The sequence below is a fragment of the Littorina saxatilis genome, linkage group LG17, assembly GCF_037325665.1.
Source record: "Littorina saxatilis isolate snail1 linkage group LG17, US_GU_Lsax_2.0, whole genome shotgun sequence".
Taxonomy (NCBI): domain Eukaryota; kingdom Metazoa; phylum Mollusca; class Gastropoda; order Littorinimorpha; family Littorinidae; genus Littorina; species Littorina saxatilis.
In genome coordinates, this window is record NC_090261.1 from 41,423,373 (window position 1) to 41,444,412 (window position 21,040).

The 21,040-nt window shown below is 42.7% G+C and overlaps 1 protein-coding gene and 1 long non-coding RNA gene across 2 annotated transcripts in view; one reads left to right on the forward strand and one right to left on the reverse strand.

Moving 5' to 3' along the window:
• LOC138952909 (perivitellin-2 31 kDa subunit-like) overlaps positions 1 to 7,887 on the reverse strand; it is a 21,736-nt gene extending 13,849 nt beyond the window's left edge. The window contains exons 1-2 of the mRNA XM_070324660.1: positions 7,869 to 7,887; positions 7,098 to 7,152 (exon numbers count right to left, since the gene is read on the reverse strand). Coding sequence (XP_070180761.1) covers positions 7,098 to 7,140 — 43 coding nt within the window. The 5' untranslated portion in view covers positions 7,141 to 7,152; positions 7,869 to 7,887. The remainder of the gene's footprint in view (positions 1 to 7,097; positions 7,153 to 7,868) is intronic.
• LOC138952911 (uncharacterized) overlaps positions 1 to 21,040 on the forward strand; it is a 142,118-nt gene that overhangs the window by 57,213 nt on the left and 63,865 nt on the right. The gene's annotated exons all lie outside the window — the stretch shown is intronic.

Sequence of the window (21,040 nt, forward strand, 5' to 3'; positions counted from 1 at the left end):
CATGGCTTTATTTGCTGTGTCGTACCAGATTTACACGAGTTGCTTTTTAAAATATTGAAATGCGAGCGAAAGCGAGCCTTTCAGTTTTTGAAAAAGCAACTTGTGTAAAATAATATGGTACGACACAGCAAGCCATGTAAGCCTAGTATTCTGTTTATCCTACTTACTGTACTTTCCTGTCTTTTGCTCAAAACGTCCCGCAGTCGAGGTACCCAAATTGAAGACGCGTCTTATGGAACCTTGATCTCTTCCAAAGCCCCCTGAATACTTTACGTCAAGCAAAACGACGTCACTCTAGAAAGTATAGGGTGACGTGTAAGTTCTCAACATTCTTCAAGGGAAAACAGCAAGGGTAAAACTGTTCCTACCAGGACTTTTACTTTGTCTCGGTGACTTGTTTTTACATAAGCAGTGGAACATTATAGTTCTTACAAGACTAGTTTGACACGACCTCATTTGCATGATATACCCACTGGTGAATTGAACGATATTGTTATCTCATGGGTGGTCTCTCCCACGCATGTAGAATAATATAAGTTATTGAGACATGCCAGTGCACTAAGGGATTTATAGAGCAAATCGAGAGATTGTTTCAATAACGATATTGTCGGTACTGCCAGAGAAAAAAGAAGATACAACACGCACATTTTGCTACGCGCATTTGAATAGGCATAACTGTGTGGTCAGCTCGTAGAAGATCTACTTTTGTGTGGGCTAACCGTCTCAAGTGTGTCGTGCTTTCATCACACGCAAACTCTTGTTTTAATTTCTGTTGGTAAATTCCAGTGTAGCGTTAAGCTAAACAGTGATGATCTTTCAGAGAGACCTCATTTGAACTCGGAGAAAGGACTGTGTTCTTAGTTATTTGCGATTCAAAACCTCTCGTTGAGCTTCGACGGATTGACTGTGCAGAGTGACTCCCCTTGAATTTGCTGACCCCCAAGGTCGACGGTTAGCACATTTTCAACTGACATAAATGTGGCATGTTTCTCGTGTAGTATCTTCACTCATCGTGGAGTCTGGTACTAAATATGAACGGTAAGAATGCTCGGAACCCTACACGTATTATATCCCCATCGTTTTTTCGTTCACATTTGCCCAACATGTTAGTTTTCTGAGCGGGGTTTATGTCGTCTGCTAGGCTAGGGCAATCGAACCACTGCAAGTCTCATTCCAAAAACAAAAATTGCTCGTCACGTTGCACTGAGTCTGCACGCATGAGGCAGGCTAATAAGTCTTATATATATGGTACGGACGTTCTAAACCCTACACGTTTTCGATTCCGATTGTTCTTGCCTTGAAATAATAATTCGGAAACCATTCATTTACTGAACTGATGCAGTCGTATTTCAGTGTAGTCTGCTACGTATATTCCAAATGCTGGTACGTTATCGGAATAACACTTGTGTTTTCTGTTAGCTACTCGGAATTGTATACTAACTCATCATTTGGTAATGTGGATAATAAGCTACGGCATAATTATGAAAAGAATTTTCGCAAATCGAAACTGAAAAATTAGACACAGCGGGTTCTATTTTTTTTTTTTTTAGATCAGTGGCAACTGTGACACAGGCACGTGCAATCTGTCAGAAAAAAACACTTCTGCTTTAATTGAGAAGCAGGCAATTTATGGTATTTTGGTATTGTGGAGAATATAAGCTACATGTCATTAATTAATTCTGAGGATGAGAGTACAGTCTCGCTTTGCCTTTGGCAAAGGGCGTAAGAATACGCTCTGTGGAAAAGTTATCCTAACAGATTTAAGCGCATCGCCATTAGCCAATCAACTGGTTCACATCAGTCATGTGACACCAGTACTTACTGACAATTGTTATTATCCTACATACTGAAAGAGACCACTGGTAACAGTCTGGAATAATAAAAACATTATGTATCGAAATAATGTGTTATTTTTTAAGAAATGGACTAAATGTGGGATCGCATTAGTTGGTGATATATATGTGTTAATAAGAGGCTGTTATCCCTAGAACAGATTAAAGTGAAAGTGGATACTTATCCTTCACTGATGTTAGAGTATAATGTGGTAAAGACTGGTGTTATCTCGTTTATGAAAAGATATCCGGCGTATATGCTCATGCAATCCAATGAAAACAATGTTCTGCTTTTCGACCATAAAGAGTTATTTACAGCACGTTCTTATAGATTACATTTAATAAGTAAAACTGAACACAACCCTTGTTGTCTGAATTTCTGGATGCATAAGTTTAATATAGAAATAACTAAATGGCATTGGCTCATCGTAAGGAATGTATCTAAAGAATCAAGACTGAGAGAATTGCACTGGAAGATACTGCATAACATATATCCGACTAATATTTTGCTGTGTAAAATGGGAATTAGAATGAATAACAAATGCTCATTCTGTCCAGATAAGATTGATTTTGTGGAACATTTCTTTTATGAATGTTCTGCTATACATCCAATTTGGGAAAGAATAACCAATAAGGTATTTCAGCAGTATAATGTTAATATAATAATTGATATTCAAACAGCACTGTTAGGATACATGAAAACACCTGGTGTGTCAAACAATTTAGTAAACTATATCAATTTACTTATTATTGTGGCAAAAATGTGTGTGGGAAAATTCAAATACGGGAAACCAATAGAAATTGTGTGCATGTTTAATTCAGAGTTAGATTTGCGACACATATAGACTGAGAATAATGGTAATTGTAAAATATTTTAATAAAATTGTCCATTGTTGGTATTTGTCCATGATAGAGGTGAAAAGATTAGGGCAAAAGAAGTAAATTTGAATGTGTGGTTTTTGGTTTTTTTCAAACCCTAGCTGTTGATTTAAAAAATGTAAGAAAAAAGAAAAAAGAAAGAGGGAGAAGGAAAAAAAAAAGAAAAAAAAAGGAAACTGAGCTGAACATTAGGAATAAATTTATGTTATGATTATTTTTATTTATTCATTTATTTAAACATATTAGTTAACTGATAAAGTTTGTTGATTTAAAAATGTACACATTTGACAGAGAAAAGAAAAGACCTATGAAGAAGGTTTGCTCCAAGCCACACACACAAACAAAAAAACAAAAACAAAAAATTGTAGTAGCAAACCTGCATGCAACTGAGGTTAAAAAAAAAAAAAAAAAAAAAGAAAGAGATCACTCATTATAACAATATAGCTATTCTGATGGACACGTGGGGGAATTCGGGGGCTGTGATTGGATGTTCTCACACATCTCTTTTCCGATCATCAAAGCATAATGCTGCGGAAGTCGGCCATTTTTGCCAATATCCAAAAGCACTTTGGCAATAACAAAGACGCATGGTTCCGGTTTCTTCCACGTGTATAAAGTACACGCATACCTCGCCAGGTTTGTTTATGTGACAAGTCGACAGACGATGCCATTTGCTTTATGTGTGTTTTTGTTGTTGCTTAAAGTACATATGACATACATTACGTGTAAAATCCAGTTCTTTAACAGGCAACAGACCTTGCACATTTCCAGAAGCTGCAATCTGAAGCGACCTATCTCTGATTCTAGCAGACGATCTCTCCAATGTTTAACACAAATTCAGCAAACTCTCCTCTCACATAGAACGTCCATTGTATAGTGCAATGTTGAAATGAAGTTACCGGTCTGAAACATTTAGTCGTTTCTTCTGAGACAATCCTTGTTCTCTTATCATCTACAGATTTACCGCAGTCTTCACCACGCAAATTCCCAACAGAAGTCAGACTTTCGAACACACAATCTACGTAGGCAAGCATGATACGTCATGACGTCATTTGATTCCTAGCATATTGACGTAATGTTAAACATCCGGTTATCTCGAGTTATCTCCGTGATACATGTCCGTGGGTTTTTCAATGTTCGGTTATTTTCGTGGCTTCATGCGGAAAGGGAACCGTCGTCTGCAACCAACGACATGGGCCATTCTGGTACTGTCAGAATAGCTATATAAACGCTATTGTGTTTTCATCGTAGCAATAGGGTCCGATATTTAGACTCGAACAAGTATAATGCGACTCGTCTTCGACTCGTCGGCATCATACTTGTCTCGTCTAAATATCGGACCCTATTGCTACGCTGAAAACACAATAGCTGTTAATATCGTCCAAACCACACTAACGTGTGTATATCATGTAAAGGAGGTCATGTCAAGCAAGTCTGGCAGGGACCTGTTTTTTCCACTGCTTATGATGCCAAAGTCACCGAGACAAACGTCATTACGGAAAACATTTGCGCTCGCTAATTCCCATAGATGAATTTTTAGAACTTCTTCTTCTTCTTCGTCGTTCACTAGATGGAGCCATCATTTTGTGATTTGCGTGATGCAGCGCTTTTTGGCACCCAGGGGGTCCCGCATCTCCGACTTCGGCCTTGGACGTTGGTCAGGGGTCCCTCCCCTAGACCAATTGCCTTCCTGGGCTGTTGAGCTTGGTCTGCCCGTATTTTTAGAACTAACACGTCACCTACACTTTCCAGATTGACGTTTCTTTGCTTTGATGTAAGAGATTGCACACCCAGTTAGCATGCTAACGTTAAATTAACGTTAATTTGCTTATGTGATAAAACGTTAAATTAACGTTAACATTTAACGTTAATCTGACGTTAATTTAACGTTAATCTAACCATAATATAACGTTAAAATTAACGTTAATTTAACGTTTTTGCAAACATAAAAATAACCAAAATAAAGCCAAAATCAAACCATAATATAACGGTTAAATTAACGTTAGCATGCTATCAGGGCAGGCTCTGGAAGAGATCGATGTTATAAAAGAAGGGTCTTCAATTCGCCACCTCGACTGCCGGACGTTGTGAGTAAACTACACGTAAGTACAGTATGTAGGATAAACAGAATACTACATGGCTTGGTGTTGCTTTTTAAAATAGTGAACAGCTCGCTTTCGGTCGCAGTTCAATATTTTTAAAATAACACACACAAAATCGTATAAATCTGGTAGGACACAGCAAGCCATGTAGTATTCTCTATTTACCATATCAAGGACACTACTTGTTCCTTGCTTGGGGAAACAAAGCTGCAACTTTCTGCGCATGCGTTTTGGATTGATGATACGTAATGTTTCACTACGATCTCACGGTAAACCCATTAGGGGCATGTTCCCGGGTTTGACCCCGACTTTAGATGGGGGGTAAAATGAGACAGAAAAAAGACAGAACAAAGAAAAGGGCCACCACAAGGGAGGGATGGTTGTCGCGCTCTAGCTCCCGGTCAACGAGGCACCCGAGCCGGAGGTGGTGTCAAGTAGCGTCATGGAGTTAGTTTGGAGATCCAGCTGGATCATTATGTGTCAGAGCTGGCGTTGTGGGTCTCTTTTCACTTTGAATGGAGTTGTGGTGTCACAGTACTAGGGGCAAGTGCCTTGCCGTCGAGTGGTTTGTCTTGAGGCGGTTTGGTTATAAAGAGCCTCAGATGCCGTTTTGGATTGCTTCACGCGACGGGCGAAGTGGCGCAGTGGTAAGACGTCGGCCTCCTAATCGGGAGGTCGTGAGTTCGAATCCCGGTCGCTGCCGCCTGGTGGATTAAGAGTGGAGATTTTTCCGATCTCCCAGGTCAACTTATGTGCAGACCTACTAGTGACTTAACCCCCTTCGTGTGTACAGTACACGCAAGCACACGACCAAGTGCGCACGGAAAAGATCCTGTATTCCATGTCGGAGTTCGGTGGGTTATGGAAACACGAAAATACCCATCATGCCTACCCAACGAAAGCGGAGTAAAGCTGACTATGCTCTCCCAAATGGGCAAAACGAGCTCACACGTCACCAGAATTTCTGGAACGCTGAAGAAGAAGAAGGATTGCTTCACCATCCTGTCTTGACCTGAGCATACGCACTCGCCACCATAATTCACTCCGGGTTTCATTTCATTAAGCTGTGCGTGAATGCCAACGCGCAGAAACGAAATGTATCGCAGATGCCGTAAGCCGCCTGCTTCACGTTGTACGAACGGACGTGCGGACTAGGGGATTGCATTTCAGCTTGGCAGCCTTGGTAACCTTAACAATTCCTTCATAAAATGTTCACTCAAAGTGGGCCAAATTTGTCGATTTCTCAAAAGTCGATATTTGAATCACAAAGGTGACACCATTGTATTCTGTATTGCCGCCTGTATCCGAACATATATAATTTTGTAGTGTTTGATTGAAAAATGGGCTTAAAATGACGAAAACCGTTAAAATAGTGATTTTCTTTATTGTTTGAAGAAGACGCATACAATTATAATTACTCTGCTCCTGATCATTTGCTGATTCCAAAAAAATAAAGTTTATGATGTATTTCAGTGCAATCGCTTGACTGAATACTTAATCACGCCTCGGCGTTCTTGTGTTTGTTTGTTTGTTTGTTTTTAATTGTTAATAGACGTACATGTATTCCGAAAATAACTAAATCGGGCTTGTATGGGTTGGAGAGGGACCTTTTCTTGCAAAAACTCCAAAGGAGGGACCAATCGCAAGCAAGGGATGTGTCGGAAACACCGTGCTCCGGTCCACGTGTTTCCGACACTCCCCTCGCTAGTGATGGGTCCTTCCTTCAAATGTCGGAGGTTGCGCTTTTGTTTCATTAGGGGCCCAGTAGCTCAGGTGGTAGAGTACTGGACTTGTGATCGAAAGGTCGCAGGTTCGAACCCGGGCCGGGACGGCCACGGGCCAACTTTATGTGCAGACCCAGAGACGGTATCCATCTCCCACCCCCGTGTCACCACAGTGGCACGTAAACAATCTCGGTCATTCTGCCATAAGTGCAGATGGCTGATACCTAAATACCTAAAAAGTCGGGTTAAAACCCGGGAATATGCCCCTAATGGCTTTGCCGTGAGGGCGTTAAACTTGAATTTCTCTTTTGTTTCATTGCTGGCTGATAGACATTAAAACAGAGTGACTGACTGGTCCTCTTATGGACTGACTGACTTACTGGCTGGCTTACTGATTGACTTACTGACTGACTTACTGAATAAATGAATAAATGAAAGAATGAATAAATGAATGAATGACGTTCTGGCTGACTGACAGACAGACTGACGGGCAGAGGGACAGACAGACAGACAGAGACTGAGAAAGACATACAGACAGTCCGGGATCAATAGTCACTTACCCACAGCCGCAAGAAGCAGGCAAGCGAAGATAATTATCAGCATGATGACGAGTCTCTGTCAAGTAAAACATGAATGTAATCATTTTAAAGGGCGGTGGGTTTTTTCTCTCGTGTTTTTCCGCCGTGTTTCTTCTTCTAGTATCTATTGTATTGCCTTCTTCTTCTTCTTCATCATCATCATCATCATCATCGTCATCGTCATCGTCATCGTCATCATCATCATCATCATCATCATCATCATCATCATCATCATCGTCGTCGTCGTCGTCGTCGTCGTCGCCATCGTCGCCATCGTCATCGTCATCGTCACCGTCACATCACTAAGACGAGGAATACATTTAAGCGAGAAGAAGAAAGGATTGTCATCACTAAAACCAAGAGAGAAAAAAGTGAGAAGTAGAAAAGTTAGGCATCAATAAGATCAAGTGTGAAAACAATTAGAAGAAGGAAAGATCTTAATCATTAAAGACCAAGTGTGCAAAAGGAAACAGACGAAAAAATACACTTCCCTAAAACCAAGAATGAAAAAATGAAAAGACGAAAAATAGTCTTCACTTAAACCAAGAGTGAAAAAGATTAGAAGAAAAAAAATAGAAATCATTTAGTGTGCAAAAAGTAGAAAATTAAAAGAATATAGACTTCACTTAAACCAAGAGCGAAAACATGAAAAGACGAAAAAATAGACTTCACTGAAGAGTGAAACAAGTCGCGTAAGGCGAAATTACAACATTTAGTCAAGCTGTCGAACTAACAGAATGAAACTGAACTCACTGCATTTTTACAGCAAGAGCGTATACTCGTAGCATCGTCAGTCCACCGCTCGATGCACAGGCAGTGAAATTGACAAGAACAGCGGGGTAGTAGTTGCGCTGAGAAGGATAGCACGCTTTTCTTTATCTCTATTCTTTTTAACTTTCTGAGCGTGTTTTTAATCCAAACATATCACATCTATATGTTTTTGGAATCAGGAACCCACAAGGAATAAGATGAAATTGTTTTTAAATCGATTTCGGAAATTTAATTTTAATAATAGTTTTTATATTTTTAATTTTCAGAGCTTGTTTTTAATCCGAATATAACATATTTATATGTTTTTGGAATCAGAAAATGATGAAAAATAAGATAAACATAAATTTGGATCGTTTTGAAAACAATTGTTTTTTTTTAACAATTTTCAGATTTTTAATGACCAAAGTCATTAATGAATTTTTAAGCCACCAAGCTTAAATGCAATACCGAAGTCCGGCCTTCGTCGAAGATTGCTGGGCCAACATTTCAATCAATTTGATAGAAAAATGAGGGTGTGACAGTGCCGCCTCAACTTTTACAAAAAGCCGGATATGACGTCATCAAAGGTATTTATCGAAAAAAAGAAAAAAAATGTCCAGGGATATCATTCCCAGGAACTCTCATGTCAAATTTCATAAAGATCGGTTCAGTAGTTTGGTCTGAATCGCTCTACACACACACACAGACAGACAGACAGACAGACAGACACACACACACACACACACATACACACACATACACACACAAAGACACACAGACAAACACACACACACACACACACACACACACATACACCACAACCTTCGTCTCGATTCCCCCCTCTACGTTAAAACATTTAGTCAAAACTTGACTAAATGTAACAAGTCGCGTAAGGCGAAAATACAATATTTAGTCTAGTCAAGTAGCTGTCGAACTCACAGAATGAAACGCAATGCCATTTTACTCGTAGCATCGTCAGGCCACCGCTCATGGCAAAGGCAGTGAAATTGACAAGAAGAGCGGGGTAGTAGTTGCGCTAAGAAGGATAGCACGCTTTTCTGTACCTCTCTTTGTTTTAACTTTCTGAGCGTGTTTGTAATCCAAACATATCATATCTATATGTTTTTGGAATCAGGAACCGACAAGGAATAAGATGAAAGTGTTTTTAAATTGATTTGGACAATTTAATTTTGATAATAATATTTATATATTTAATTTTCAGAGCTTGTTTTTAATCCGAATATAACATATTTATATGTTTTTGGAATCAGCAAATGATGGAGAATAAGATAAACGTAAATTTGGATCGTTTTATAAATTTTTATTTTTTTTTACAATTTTCAGATTTTTAATGACCAAAGTCATTAATTAATTTTTAAGCCACCAAGCTGAAATGCAATACCGAACCCCGGGCTTCGTCGAAGATTACTTGACCAAAATTTCAACCAATTTGGTTGACAAATGAGGGCGTGACAGTGCCGCCTCAACTTTCACGAAAAGCCGGATATGACGTCATCAAAGACATTTATCAAAAAAATGAAAAAAATGTTCGGGGATTTCATACCCAGGAACTCTCATGTCAAATTTCATAAAGATCGGTCCAGTAGTTTAGTCTGAATCGCTCTACACACACACACACACACACACACGCACGCACGCACATACACCACGACCCTCGTTTCGATTCCCCCTCGATGTAAAAATATTTAGTCAAAACTTGACTAAATATAAAAATGAAAAGACGATCAGATAGACTTCACTTAGATCAAGAGTGAAAAAAAAGTGAGAAGAAGGAAAAATAGGCATCAGTAAGATCAACTGTGAAAAAGATTAGAAGAAGAAAAGTAGGCATCATTAAAAACCAAGTGTGCAAAAGGAAACAGACGAAAAGAGAGACTTCACTAAAACGAAGAGTGAAAATAGTGAGAAGTAGGAAAGACAGTTATCAGTAAGATCTTAAGAATGAAAAAAATCAGGAGAGAAAAAAGATAGACTTCACTAAAACCAAGAGGGAAAAAAATGAAAAGACGAAAAAATAGACTTCACTTAGTCCAAGAGTGAAAAAATGAAAAGACGAAAAGATAGACTTCACTAAAACCAAGAGTGAAAAAATGAAAAGACGATCAGATAGACTTCACTTAGATCAAGAGTGAAAAAAGTGAGAAGAAGGAAAAATAGGCATCAGTAAGATCAACTTTGAAAAAGATTAGAAGAAAAGATGGGCATCATTAAAGACCAAGTGTGCAAAAAGTAGAAAACTAAAAAAAATAGACCACTAAAACCAAGAGGGAAAATATGAAAAGACGAAAAATAAAGTTTAGTAAAACCCAGAGTGAAAAAGTGAGAAGGGAAGATAGGAATAAATACAGACTATGAGTGCAAAAGGTAACAGACGAAAAGATAGACTTCATTAAAACCCCTTCACTGCCACAGTATAACAGCATTTTGGTATTGCTGTGCGCCAGGGCAAAATTTCGCTTTCTTCGGTAGGATCACTAATCTGTTCACTGCTCGATCATTTATTGAGATATCTCTTAAATCTTTGGTATGTGTTTTGCTTTATTGGACTTTGTTTGTGATTGTTATAGTACAAATTTATAAAATGACCATTTTTGTCAAAATATTACAGTTTCCGGACTTACACACACACATTGCAGCACATACAACCACACAAAACACTGCTAAAACTGGTGTCAAACATCAGGTACTCACATTACAGCCCATAAAAGTATTCTTCTGTGTGGTAATCCATAAATCACTTCTTGTAGAGCTTCCAGAACACTGTATCGCTTGAAACAGGTCTACGAGTTAAGGTCCGACTTTCGGCCGCCATTTTGAATCCTATAGATCGTATCCGAACGGTCAATGGGAAAGAGCTGTGTTTAGAACCCCTACAAGTAGTTGGACAGTGCTTACCTCTCATTTAATTTTCAGAAATGTCGCTGAAATGTCGCTGATGTAAATGCCACGTACCTAGTACGTATATGGGCGTATGACAAACCAAAATTGACCACGTATCTTGTACGAGCTGGGCAGTGAAGGTTACCAAGAGTGACAAAAGTGAGAAGAAGAAAAGATAGGCATCAGTGAGATCAAGATTGAAAAGATAAGATAGGAATCATTAAAGACCAAGTGTGCAAAAGGTAGAAAACTAAAAAAATAGACTTCACTAAAACCAAGAGTGAAAAATGAAAAGACGAAAATTAGACTTCACTACAACCAAGAGTAAAAAAAAAATGAAAAGACGAAAAGATAGACTTCACTAAAACAAAGAGTAAAAATGAAAAGGCGAAAAGATAGACTTCACTAAAAACAAAGAGTGAAAAAATGAAAAGACGAAAAGATAGACTTCACTTTGACCAGGGGAGAAAAAAACCAGAAGTAGGGAAATAGGCATCAGTAAAATCAAGTGTGAAAGAGATTAGAAGAAGAAAAGATAGGAATCATTAAAGACCAAGTGTGCAAAAGGTAGAAAACTAAAAAGATAGACTTCACTAAAACCAAGAGTGAAAAAAGTGAGAAGTAGAAAAGATAGGCAATAGTAAGATCAAGTGTGAAAACAATCAGAAGAAGAAAAGATAGGAATCCTTAAAAACCAAGTGTGCAAAAAGTAGACAATTAAAAAGATAGACTTCACTTAGACCGAGAGTGAAAAAAGCGGAGAAGAAGAAAAGATAGACTTCACTTTGACCGAGAGTGAAAAAAGTGGAGAAGAAGAAAAGAAAATTGTACTCACGGATGTTCAACACCTGTCTGGTCAAGGTAAAGGAAGACGACTGACAGATTGTACTGAATTGCAGGATATATATACACATACGCTCCTCCTCCGCTGTGTAGCTATGCCCCTTGTCGTGACACACACCAGTCTCTCAAAACTGGGATGTCACAGATGGCTGGTGATTAAAGCCATTGAAACTCGGGACGATAAACATGTCATCTCTCCTGTGTACAGTAGGTGGCAAAAGAAAAGCGTTGAAAGAAGAAACGGTATTGTTTTGTTGTATGCTGAATTAAATGATTTGGATGCAAGGTTAGCGAATAACCCAGATAACTGTGGAATGCAATGCGAACGTGAGAACCTTAAGTTAAAAATAGAATTAGTTGAGCAGTGTAAAGCTCGCGCAGCCCAAGTACGCGCCCGCGCGAAGTGAGTAGAACAGGGAGAAAAGAACACAAAGTATTTTCTCAACTTTGGAAAAGCCAGAGCAAATGCGAAGATAATGGACAGTATACAGTGTGAATCTGGGGAAGTGATAACTGACCAGCGTGAAATCTTGAACGCGCAAAAGAATTACTATGCTGATTTGTACAGAAAAAAAGTAAACGTTGAAAACATGGACGAGAAGGTGGAACAGTTTCTATCTGATGTGACAACATTACAGATTTCAGATTTTCAGATAAATAAGTGTGAAGGGTTAATAACTGAAAACGAAGCTCTCGCTGCACTTAAACAAATGAAATCTGGGCCGGCCCCTGGGGTTGATGGTATTACTGTAGAATTTTTGAAAGTGTTTTGGACCCGCATCAGAACATTGTTAATTGCGTCTTTTAATGCAAGTTTTGACGATGGAAATTGTCTTCCACGCAGCGCAAAGCTGTCATTACCCTAATATACAAGGGAAAAGATTTGCCTAAAAATGAATTAAAGAACTGGAGACCCATCTCCCTTACAAACAGCGATTATAAACTGATAGCCAAGTGTTTGGCAAAAAGGTTAAGAAGCGTTATTGGTGATATTGTTCAGAAAGATCAAGTCGGTTATATTAAAGGCAGAAAAGTATCTACAATATTAAGGTTAATTGATGATGTAATCGAACAGTCACACGAGTTAAATCAACCTGGTGTGTTGGTCGCATTTGACTGTGTTCAAGCGTACGACGGTTAGCTCAGTGCAGTATTGTGGATGGTTGTCTGATTTTTTTATGTGAAAACCGGTGTAACACGAAATTTTTACTCCACGAAAAATTTACTCCGGAGTAAATATTTCGTACGAAATTCTTACTCCGAGTACACTTTTCGTACGAGTAAAGAACTCCCCAAGGCACGAAAAAATGACTCCCTCCACGAAATTTTTACTCCCCATTTGTTTTACTTCCAGTAAAAATCTCGTACGCAAAAATGGGATGCGGGCGAAGGGATAATGCCAATAAGTGATCTCGCACACACGAATGTCGCGCTACCCTCCTTCCACCACCAAGACTAACAGGGGACAAGGGAGTAAAAATTTCGTACACCTGGCATGGGAAATTAAATTGCTCGTGTTGGGGTGAAGTAATTTATTCGTTATTTATTCGTAAAGGGAGTAACTTTTTCGTACGAAATGTTTACTCCGGAGTAAAAAATCTCGTGGGAGTAATTTTCTCGTGTTACACCGGGATTCGTCAAGGGTGCCCGTTTTCATGTTTGGCCTTTGTACTGGCCATTGAACTGTTGGCATCAAAAATAAGACAGTGTAGACGTATTAAAGGAATTTCGTTATGGAACAATTTGATATTGCAACTGTTATTAAAATTGCTCTGTATGCAGAAGATATCACCCTTTTTTTAAAGGATGAGATTGATGTATTATGCACTTGAAATAATGAATGACTTTTCTAGCTTTTCAGGCTTAAGGATACATAAGAGAAAGTCTGAGGCGATGTGGTTGGGTAGTAGAAAACATTGTGATGAAACATTTTATAATTTTGTTTGGAAGAAAAAGTTGAAGATTTTGGGTGTATATTTTTGTAATGATAAGAGTGCTTCTTTGGTAGAAGATAACTGGACTGGAAGAATAAGGAATATTAAGCGATTGATTTGTGCATGGGAGAAGCGAAATTTGAGCATTGTAGGGAAAATATGTATCGTGAAAACGTTTTTAATTTCACAATTTGTGTATATTATGCAAGCGTTTGTATTACCTGGCTGTGTATTGAATGAAGTCAATACCTTATTGTTTAGATTTTTGTGGCGAAAATGAGATTGTAATCGGAAGGCCTTTGAAAAGGTGAAAAGAAGCGTTTTATGTTTTGAAATTGAAAAAGGTGGTTTAAAAATGATCGATATTAGGCAAATGCAAATTTCTTTTTTAGTACAATGGGTTTCATAACTGACTACATCAAATGAAAATGATAATTGGAGTTTCACTCCAAAGATGATGTATTTGCGTTTTGGAAAGCATTTTGAATGTTTCTTATCGAATGTAAACAGTGCAAGATTTAAAGGGTTAGACCTAGTGAAATCACACTTTTGGAAAGCAGTATTAAAATATTGGCTGGATAATAACCACTACGATCGTGGGACAGTCGGGCCGACTTTATTATGGAATAATGCATGCATAACGTATAGTGGCAAAGTTTTATTTTGTGAAAGTTGGATACAACGAGGTGTATTGGTATTAACTGACATTGTACGTTCGGGAGACATATTATCATATCAAGATATATGTGATTTGATTGGATATTCGCCAAATCGAATTCTTGAATATAATGTTGTAAATGCTGCTGTGTCATTATTTATGAGGAAAAATGTTGTGAATATGACTGATGATGTTTGTATTACCTTGCCACTGTTTAACGGCAAAAATGTGTTAAGTGCCAGAGAATGTAGGAAAGAGATTATTAATATGAAAACAGATGTACCATGTTCCGGAGGATTTTGGAAGAGAAAGTTTAATGTAGAAATTGATGAACGATCTTGGATAGTTGCCTATCAGTCAACACAAGAGACTAGATTAAGAGTTTTACACTGGAAAATTATGCACAACATTTATCCGACCAACATTCTCCTTTGTAAAATGAAAGTAACGGAAACTAATAAATGTAATTACTGTTGTGATGTAACTCATTTCATTGAACACTTCTTTTTTGAATGCCCGGTTGTATAAAAATTCTGGAAATTTATTGAAGAATTTATTTTTCGTACTTTAGAAATTAAGATTGTTTTGAAAGTTAGTGATGTTTTATTTGGTATACATTTTGTAATGGTGAAAAAGGCAACTATGTATAAATTGAACCACATTATCTTAATCGGAAAGATGTGCGTTAGTATAGTGTAGCAAAGTGCACTTCGCTACCCTAAACACTCTAATCATCGCATAGCGAAACAGCCTTGTGTACAGTACAAACGGGATACCCATCCCATAGCAGACGATACGATGATGCGCGCGCACCTTGCCGGCGCAAATTCTAATAAAATACCTTTCTTTATATATCTACCTAACTTCTATCTTTCAAAGTCCCTTTTATCTTTGATACGGTCCTAATTATATTTAGGTTTGCATAGAAGTCACTGATTAGGCTGGATGGCTGCATATTATTGTGTTATTTACGATAATGCTTCGAACTGACCAAAGCGTCACTCTGACCTTGACCGGTTTTCATGTATCGTCGAGAGAAATTGATTCTCACAAACTCATCTTTGTCTTTTCAATCATTGTTTTGTCATTTTTGCATCACTATTACATATCCCGTACCTATGTTGCATATGATTTTAGTTTGTTTATAAGGATTTGGTTGTAATGAGTTATGCTTGGTTCCTCTGCAAAGATTGCTAATTTATGCAGACAGGTACTCGCGCAGGAATTTAGCCGATTCCATTTACTTTCGGACTTTACCGCTTCGTACTAAGTCAATGTATAATTTTCCCCCAAGTAACGCATATCATGATGTTTGTCTAGGGTTCTTCTTTTTATCTGTATGATTTATGAGTTTGTCCATTATTCCAGTTTAGAGAGTTTTGTAATTTTCCGCACTGAAGTTGGTTCAGTGCCTTCACTAGGACCATTGTTTTTGCATCCTACTAAATAAATATAAGTTTTTATGAAATGTGATCTATTGCAATGGAAAGCTAAAGGTCGTAGCTTTAATTTGATGTATTGTTTGTTATGATTGGTTATGTATTTGTTTAAATAACGTAGGGTAAAGCAAGTGTAAGAAACACAGATTCCGTGTTTCTGGCCGTATTCAGGCGATTTTTATTCTCGGCGGACGGTGCTTTCTGTGCAGTCCGCGCCGGGGCTATAAGTATAAGCCGGACACCGGCATAAGGATGCATTCGCTCCTAGCAGCTGAACACGACACTACACTTGCTTTGCTGTCTACGGGTTTCGCCTTCGGCCTCTACGTTTCCTTGCATTGTTTTCTTGAATAAAAAGTTGAAACAAGACGCTTGGACTTGGGCTTCGTGTCTACTACCTTTCCACTCCTCCACTACATTTGGCGCTGCGCAGCAGGGTACAGAAGCATCAACTGAAAGAAGACAGTACAGGCAAACATGGCGGACGAGGCAAACATCCCCAACCTGCGGCTCTGCAAGCTGAGGCGTTTCACCGGTGAGGGCGACTGCGCCGAGACTTTTATCCAAGAGGCCAAGCTGATCCTGCAGCTACAGACGGTCCCTGCACTTGCTGCAGCGGCATGGATCCTTGGAGCGCTGGACGGAAGGGCTCGACAGGAGGTCATCAGGCGACCAGCAGCAGAGGTCAACACGCCGGCCAAAATTTACTCCATCTTAGAGCAGACGTGGGGCGACCAGCGAGATAGTGTCGCGCTGGCTGCCGCCTTCCACAGGCGACAACAGGGTCTCGGCGAGTCCGTTAGCGAGTACGCCAGCCACCTACGCGCTGCGTGGGCCAAGACCAATGCTGCCGAGGCCAACACACTGAACGACAATACGCTGCGCAAGACCTTCGCCACAGGACTCTACCCACAATCCCTGAAGCGTGACATGTGCCGCTTCCTGCGAGAAAAGCCGGCCGCCACCTTCGACGAGGTCACCAGCGAGGCCATGCGATGGATGCGGGAAGATAGCCCTGCTGAAGCAACAGCTGAACAAGTCTTCGCTGCACCGGACCCCTCCATCGCAAGGCTCGAAGCACGCATCGCTGCTCTCACCACGGAGACAGAGTCCCTCAAGCTACAACTGGCGTCACAACCACCACCAGCTGCACCGACGCACTACCATCACCAACAGCAGAACCATCAACCCCAGTGCAACTGGTGTGGCAGAGTCGGCCACCGGGAATCCGACTGCTTCCAGAAACAGCGGTACCACAACAAACAGCGGCATCGGCCCCGACCTCAGCAACAACAGCACCAGCAGCAGTCATACCAGCAGCAGGGAAACTTCTAACCCCCGCTGTCACAAAACATTCAGCGGGGGGTAGGAAGAAGAAGACATCACTCACCGGCCAGTGTCCAACTGCCGATATCTCAATCAACGGACGCCCGGCCGAAGCTCTACTCGACACAGGTAGCGAGGTGACGACCGTCACCGACACATGGGTGGCCCAGCATCTCGCCCACTGCGACATCAGTGCCTGCCATGTCACCCTTCGAGCTGTCAACGACGCTGAAGTTCCCTACTCCGGGGTCATCGTCGTCGACATCTCCATCCTGGGCCACCTCTGCAAGGATGTTCCAGTCCTTGTCGTCAAGGAGCCTACCGAGCCGTTCATGCAGAACCGCAAGAAGCGACTGCCAGTCTTGGTGGGCATGAACGTCCTTTCAACTTGCCTGCCCCAGATGTCCAACCTCCCTCCTTCTCTGCAAGCTGCTGTCCGGGAAGTTCGACTAGATCGCAACTCAACACGTGGTCTAGCTCGGACTTCCACTCCCTGCTCAATCCCTGCCTACTCCATGGCCACAATCCGGGTTACCAGCAACCAGAGGTACACTCGGCAAATGCTGGCTTCTCCTCTTTCCCATCCCCTTCCTGGCGGTCTGCTGACTGTCCCCACCTTGGTCGCTGGGGACCCCTCCTGCCGGTTCATCAGGATTGCAAACCTCTCTCCTGAGGACAAGACGCTGCCTGCCAGAACGCCGATCGCCACACTGCACGCCACTGACACAGTCGAGAGCCAGTCCGACGTCACCTACAGCGCTACAGTCAACGAGCTAGTCATCTCCACGCAGCGCCTGTCTTCAGGAGACACGAAAACACCGGCACCAGCTCCATTCCATCTGCCAGACTTCGATGGAACCAGCAGCCAGAAGCAACGCCTCGAAGAGCTGCTGAGCAAACGAGCTGACGCGTTCCAGACCACTCCAGCAGACTTGGGCTACTGCGACGCCGTCCACCACAAATTGAGGACGACAGACTCCAAACCTGTCGCCCAGCCTTACCGCCGCATTCCCCCAAACAATTTCAAGGAGGTGCAAGAGCATCTGAAGGAGCTGCTCGACCGCAATATCATCACAGAGAGCCATAGCCCTTACGCTGCCCCAATCGTCATCGTCAGGAAGAAGGACGGCTCCATCCGCCTTTGCGTCGACTACCGCCGGCTCAATTCCAAGACAGTCGGCGACGCCTACCCGCTGCCACGAATCCAGGAGTCCTTCGACGCACTGGTGGGGTCTCAATACTTCTCGACCCTCGACCTGGCCAGCGGCTACCACCAGATTGCGATGGACCCGGCGGACCAGCACAAGACGGCGTTTGTCACCCCCATGGGCCTCTACGAATACACACGCATGCCCATGGGACTCATCTCTGCCCCAGCCACGTTCCAGCGTCTTATGCAGACCACGATGTCAGAGTTCTTGTTCCAGTTCTTGCTCGTCTACCTGGACGACCTCCTCGTCTACTCAAAGACCTTTGACGAGCACCTGGAACACCTCGACCGCCTGCTGGAACGTCTTATCAAGACCGGCCTCAAGATCCGTCCAGACAAGTGTCAGTTCCTTCGCCGCCAGGTCACCTATTTGGGCCACACAATTTCGGCAGAGGGCATCAGCTGTGAAGCCGGCAAGGTCGACGCCGTGGTCAACTGGCCTACGCCCACGACCACCACTGAAGTCCGCAGTTTCCTCGGGTTCGCAAGCTATTACCGGCGCTTCATTGCCAAGTTTTCGAAGCTCGCGGGTCCTCTGCACGACCTGGTGGCAGAGGCCGAAAAAGGCACCAAGAAGAAGAAGAAAACAGACCTGAGGCACCTCTGGCAAGACACGCATCAAGCCACTTTCGACGCCATGAAGCGAGCCCTGACCTCGGCCCCAGTCCTTGCCTACGCTGACTTCAAGCAGCCTTTCATCCTGGAGACAGACGCCAGCCACGACGGACTTAGCGCCATCCTCTCCCAAGAACAGGAAGGACGACGCAGAGTCATCGCCTACGCGAGTCGACGATTGCGGCCGACAGAGAAAAACCAGGCTGCATACAGCAGCATGAAGCTGGAATTCCTGGCAATAAAATGGGCAATTTCCGAAAAATTCAGACACTACCTGCTGGGGGCCACATTTACCGTCCTCACGGACAACAACCCGTTGGTCCACTACAAAACGGCCCCCCTCGGAGCTCTGGAACAGCGCTGGGCAGCCCAACTGGCTCAGTTCAATTTTACGATCAAATACCAGCCAGGGAAAACAAACCCCGCTGACGCTCTCTCCAGGATGCCCCCGTCATTTCCCTCTCCCACGACGTCCACCTCCCTCCCCCCTGAATTGGCAGCAGCGCAACAAATCTGCTGCGAGCGACAGGCTGCCGCCATCCCAGACGTCGCTCCCGCCTTCCATCATCCAGACACAAAAGCAGAGCCCGAGACAATCTTCCCTCGGCTGTCGTCCACAGAACTACAACGGCTTCAGAGGGAAGACACCACCATCGGGCCTGTTTTAACGACCTGGCCCACCAAACCTGCCACAGGCCAAGACCGTCAGCTGCGCAGCCTTGTACAACAGCACGACCGTCTCTATCTTAGAGATGGCGTCCTCTATAGAAAGGTAACTGACTCCATCCACGGGCCCCAGTTCCAGCTCGTCCTGCCGTCAACACTCCGTCCAGATGTCCTAGCCAACACGACAACATGGGTCATCAGGGCTACGACAGAACCATGCAGCTTCTTCGGTCCAGGGTCTACTGGCCAGCAATGTACAGCCAGGTGAAGCAGTACCTCGACAACTGTCAGCGCTGCTGTATGGGTCGTCTCCCCTCGACGACCCACACCACTTCTACGCCTCTGCTGGCCAGCCGCCCTCTTCAGGTCCTCGCCGTGGACTTTACCAAGCTAGAAATTGCCAGCGACAACCGCGAGAACGTCCTCGTCCTCACTGATGTCTTCAGCAAGTTCACACAGGCGATTCCCACCAGGAATCAAGAAGCTGCGACGGTGGCGAAAGTTCTGGTCAACAACTGGTTCCAGCGCTTCGGGGTTCCGGAGCGAATCCACAGTGACCAGGGCAGAGACTTTGAATCCAAACTCATAAAGGAACTCTGCGACATGTACGGCATCAAAAAGAGTCGCACCACACCGTATCATCCACAGGGCAACGGCCAGTGCGAACGGTTTAACAGGTCAATGCATAACCTGTTACGCTCCCTGCACCACGAGCAGAAGACCAGGTGGCCCCTTCATCTCCCGGAGCTGGTCCAGGCCTACAACAACACACCCCATGCGTCCACGGGCTTCGCACCACACTTCCTGCTCTTCGGGCAACAACCCAGGCTGCCCGTTGACGACATGTTGGGCTTCCCAGCCCCAGCAGCCAGCGGCACCATCGACTGGGTGCGGCAACATCGCCTGCGTCTGACACCCAATAAACATGCCAGAACTGGGCCACTGCTGGCTTTTTGCTGGCAAGTTTGGTAAAGCTGGCCATAAAAAAACCAACACTGGGCCAATTATGGTTTGCCAACAAAGGCCCAGTTATGGCTTGCCATCACTGGCCCATCTCTGGCATTCCAGTAATATTGTCGGCCAGTAAAATGCCTTAATTGGCCCACTGTTGGCACGCCATTGGTGGCCCAGTGCTTGTTTGCCAGCATTGGGCCATAGGTGGCGATTTGCTGGCAATTATAGGTGGGTTTTTGCTGGCACGCCAGCAGTGGGCCAATGCTGGATAATTGCTGGCAAGAAGATCTGCGACAGCACAGCGGTATGACTTTCTCACTTGGAGTGACGTAATGTACAAACAAATGTCGAAATATCTTGACGTCACTCGTGATGATGACGCATTGTCAACTAAATCCGGCCCGCGGTGGTTCTGCAGATGTCCGGTTATTTGTTTTGCATTCAACTTCAAGGAATTTCCAAAGCACCTTCTTCGATTTCAGTACGCGTCCGATCTCCTCCGGCTAGAAGCAAGCGTGGTGAGTTTCACAAACAGTTGTGTGAGCAGGTCGTCGCAACGGCGTTAGATCTAGTATCTTCTTGTTCTTTTCCTCCGTTGTCGGTCTTTTTTTCAACTTTCTTCTGCTGGA